This window comes from Numenius arquata, chromosome 7 (genome assembly GCF_964106895.1).
Source record: "Numenius arquata chromosome 7, bNumArq3.hap1.1, whole genome shotgun sequence".
Classification (NCBI taxonomy): domain Eukaryota; kingdom Metazoa; phylum Chordata; class Aves; order Charadriiformes; family Scolopacidae; genus Numenius; species Numenius arquata.
In genome coordinates this window covers 52,647,110-52,651,249 of record NC_133582.1, presented here as the reverse complement: position 1 = coordinate 52,651,249, position 4,140 = coordinate 52,647,110, and the positions used below count along the sequence as shown (strand labels likewise).

At 59.8% G+C, this 4,140-nt stretch overlaps 1 protein-coding gene across 1 annotated transcript; it reads left to right on the top strand.

The window, feature by feature from the left end:
- The first annotated feature begins 277 nt into the window (after positions 1-277).
- Positions 278-3,773, top strand: EVX1 (even-skipped homeobox 1). Its single transcript, XM_074150961.1, has 3 exons — positions 278-716; positions 2,258-2,508; positions 3,243-3,773. The coding sequence occupies exons 1-3, from the start codon at positions 278-280 to the stop codon at positions 3,771-3,773; spliced, it is 1,221 nt and encodes a 406-aa protein (XP_074007062.1).
- The last annotated feature ends 367 nt before the right edge of the window (positions 3,774-4,140 follow it).

The window sequence follows — 4,140 nt, the reverse complement described above, 5'->3', positions numbered from 1 at the left end:
TATCCACTGGCAATCAATGTGTGGCGTCACCGGTGGTACTGTAATGACGACTGCACCATTGAGGATGACAGCTTAGAAAGAAGAGGGCAATGGTGATCCCTCCCAGAGCAGCACAGCGGAGTGTAGCGCTCGCATCACAAGGTCACCCTATCTCACCGCTTGCTCCTCTGCATTGGCAGGAGAGGGTTGCTGGGTTTGTACAAGGCTGGGGCGGGAGCGGGAGGGAGGGGGGGAAGAGATCTGGATTTTTTTCCCCCCTCCCTTAAGCAAAACCACAATGGAAACCAGGAAGGAGATGGTGATGTTTCTGGAAGGGACACAACTTGGCGCTCTAGTTGGCAAGAGGGTGCCTAATTTGTCCGAAGCAGTGGGGAGCCCCGCTCCGGAGCCGCAGGAGAAGATGATCCATCGGAACTGCCTCAGCCCCAGACCTGGCCCCTTGTCGTCCCGGGAGAGAGGAGGAGGAGGAGGAGGTGGTGGCGGAGGAGAAGACGAAGAGGAGGTGGAGGTGCTGCCAGGGACAGGGACGGTGCCGGAGAGCCGCTCGGCGGCGGCAGCACTGCTTTCGGCCGGACAGCAGCCCCCCGCCCCGGAGCCCCCCTCCAGCAAAGGGCAGCAGAGCAGCTCGGACACCGAATCGGATTTCTATGAGGAAATCGAGGTGAGCTGCACCCCGGACTGCGCCACGGGGAGCGCCGAGTACCAGCACAGCAAAGGTACCCAACTCCTTCCCATGCCTCCAGCCCCCCGCCCGCTCCGGGGCTGGGGGGCACCACTGGGGGGGCGGGGGGGAGGGGATGAGGAGAGGCTGCCGGAGGGGGGTCTTCCCCTCGTCAGCTGAGCGAGGCGCAGTGAAATCGGGGTGTATGTGTGGGGATCTCCTTTTCTGGCTGATTCCTCAGCTCCCTGACACCGGGAGGCTTGTTTGGGAGTCAGAGGACACGACATCGGGCAGCCCCCGCGTCCCTGGAGGGGAGCCAAGCTTCCCGCCGTGGAAGCATCAGGTCTGCAGCTTGTCTCGTAGGACCCCCTTGGCCAAAACCACCACCCACTCTCCCTCTCCATATATATATATTTTTTTTTATTCTTCCCCATCGCCTGGACAGTGCATGCTCCAGGAAATCCCTTCCAATCCTCCCCACCGGCGGGTTTTTTTGTATATGTTGAGGGATGGGGGGGAAGTGAGGGGACAGCAAGATCAAACGGGTTTTCTGGCCGAGAGCTGTTTGTGGTTTTGCGGGGTGAAATGTGCCCGGGCGAGTGCGGAAGCGCCCATAAAGACCGTAAAATCTCTCGCCGACTCCTGCCTGCCCCAAGTGCGGCAGCCAGGTCCTTGTTTGCACGTTGGGTTTTAAAAAAAAAAAAAAAAAAAAAGGGGGGGGGGGGGGGGAGATGAGAGGTCCAAATTACCTTGTCACTTCTATGTCTCGGTGGCGCCAGCTCGGAAATGGTCCCAATGAATTAATTGCCTTTGGTCTCGGGCACAATGAGGGAGAGTTGCATTTGAAAGCAAACGCAGCGGCCAGGCCCCTTTTCCCCCTGCCCCCACTCCCTATTCCCACCTTCCCAGCCCGGCAGAGCCCCCACCCCCCCGCCCCCAACAACTCACTTCTCCCCCCTCTCCATTTCTCCATCACTTCAAGAAGAAGCCGGAAAGCGCGGGGAGCGCTGTCTGCCCTCTCTCTTCCCTTAGAGGCTCGTTGAAAATATCCCATCCCGAGTTTCGGAGGCTGAGCGGAGAGTTCCCGAGGCCTTACCTCCCCCCGGAGGGTGCAGGGTCCCTGCCTGCCGGTTGCTCCGCTCCTGGGCACTTGCTGGGCTGGAGGCCGTGAAACTCAGGCAGTGGGCACACCTGCCTTTCCGAGCCCCTCAGGGTCGGGGGATGTTGCGGCGGCCGCCTTCGGCTTCACAGTGCGGGAAGCGAGCGAGGGGGGCACCGAGCAGACACCCTCCGGGCGGTGTGTGGGTGTTGGGGGCGGCGGAGGGGGGTGGGGGTGGACACGGGTAGCCTTCAACCCAGAGTGAGTAAGCACCCGTCAAATCCTTAATCGGTGCTGCATCCCCTTTCTCCCTGCCCTACCCTCCTGTCCCTCTTGGATGTCTCCTCAGCATCCTCAGTACACCCGGGGCAGGCAGAGAAAAGGCGAATGGGGAGGGATGGTGGGAGAAGGGATCTCGCTGGGGAGGTGGACGGGGAGCATCCCTCCGTGTCCGCCTGCCTCCGAGCCTGTGTCTCCTCTCCGGGCTCCCCACGCAGGGCCGTGCTCCGAGGCGCTGGCCGGCAGCCCCGGCGGCGGGGGGGATCACCCCAAGGGCAGCGGAGGCAGCGGTGGCTCCCAGGGCTCGCTGGCCTGCAGCGCCAGCGACCAGATGCGCCGCTACCGCACCGCCTTCACCCGCGAGCAGATCGCCCGGCTGGAGAAGGAGTTTTACCGGGAGAACTACGTGTCCAGGCCCCGGAGATGTGAACTGGCGGCTGCTCTAAATCTGCCAGAAACCACCATCAAGGTACACACAGCTCGGACATGTTTCCAATTAGCATGATATCAATCTATAAGGCCAAACTTCCTTGCTAAAACTCGGGAAAGCACTTCGGCAGCATAACCCTCCCTCTTCTCTCCACACTCTCCCCCCCCCCCCCCCTCCCCTCCGCCCCTTTCCTGGCCCTGCCCGCACCCTGCAGCAAGCAGCAATGCGGGAGAGGGGACACGGCTCCGTCCCAGCCAGCACCGCTAATCCGGCCTCTCCCTGGCAGATTATTTTTAATCCTGCTGTCAATCCAATCCAAACCTGGCTCAGCTCTTGGGGGAGGGAAGAGGAAGGCAGTAGCAGATCTTGTTTTGATCTCGCTTTCCTTTGCCGTTTCAAAAACATTTACACATGAAAATAAAACCGACAACAATAATCCCAGGTAGTTCTGCCTGCAAAAAGGCAGCGAGGAGGCAGAGCAGCCGGGCTTGCCCGGAGCCGGGGGGGGGGGGTGTGTGTCAGCAGGACAAGCCCCAGCAAGAGGAAAGGAAAAGAAGCACCCTAAAAGGGCTACTCCACGGGATCTCCCTGTAGATTTATAGGGGCTTAACTGATCCCTCCGTACGTGATGACAACTCCCTCTGGGAGCGAGAGCTGGCGCCTCTCTCCGCTCTTCGGCAGACCCGCCCGCGCCGCTCCGGGGCCGGTGGCGGCGGTCGGGCGGAGCGGGGCGGCGATGGGTAACGGCTCTCGCCCCCCCCCTTTCCCCGCAGGTTTGGTTCCAGAACCGCAGGATGAAGGACAAGCGGCAGCGCCTGGCCATGACCTGGCCTCACCCGGCCGACCCGGCGTTTTATACCTACATGATGAGCCACGCGGCGGCCACCGGCAATTTGCCGTACCCGTTCCCGTCCCACCTGCCCCTGCCCTACTACTCCCACATGGGCATCGGAGCCACATCGGCCTCTGCCGCCACTCCCTTCAGTACCCCCCTGAGGCCGCTGGACACCTTCAGGGTCCTCTCCCACCCCTATCCGAGACCAGAACTGCTGTGCGCCTTCAGGCATCCCTCTCTCTACCCTGCCCCAACTCATGGACTCAGCAGCGCCGGGGGCAACCCCTGCTCCTGCCTGGCTTGCCACAGCGGCCAGTCCAACGGGCTGGCGCAGAGACCCTCCGGATCAGACTTTACCTGTTCGGCCACTACCAGGACTGACTCTTTCCTCACTTTCACGCCCTCTGTGCTGAGTAAAGCCACCTCAGTTTCCATGGACCAGCGAGAAGAAGTACCTTTAACGAGATAAACCTTCGTCTCAGGGTTATTAAAAACTCGCCCTTTTCCCGGGCTTCTCTTCGAGTTAATGTACCTACAGCCGATGTTTATTTAATCGTGTTGTCTCCCCAGAAGTGGGCACCTACGGAAAGGAAAAAGACTAAAAATAGCTCAGTCTTAAAAGGATTTACATTCCAAAGGGAAAGAAGAGAAGAAGGAGAAATGACTAGTGGTTTATCTCTGAGAAGGATTTTAGACACGGAAGAGGAAGAAAACCAACTCGAATGAAACACACTTCGGTACCTATAGAAATAAGCTGGGACTTCATTTGCCATGGATAGACTTCTTACCAAGGGCTGGGGCTTCTGCGGGTCGCAGCAACAAACCTTATGCACAAA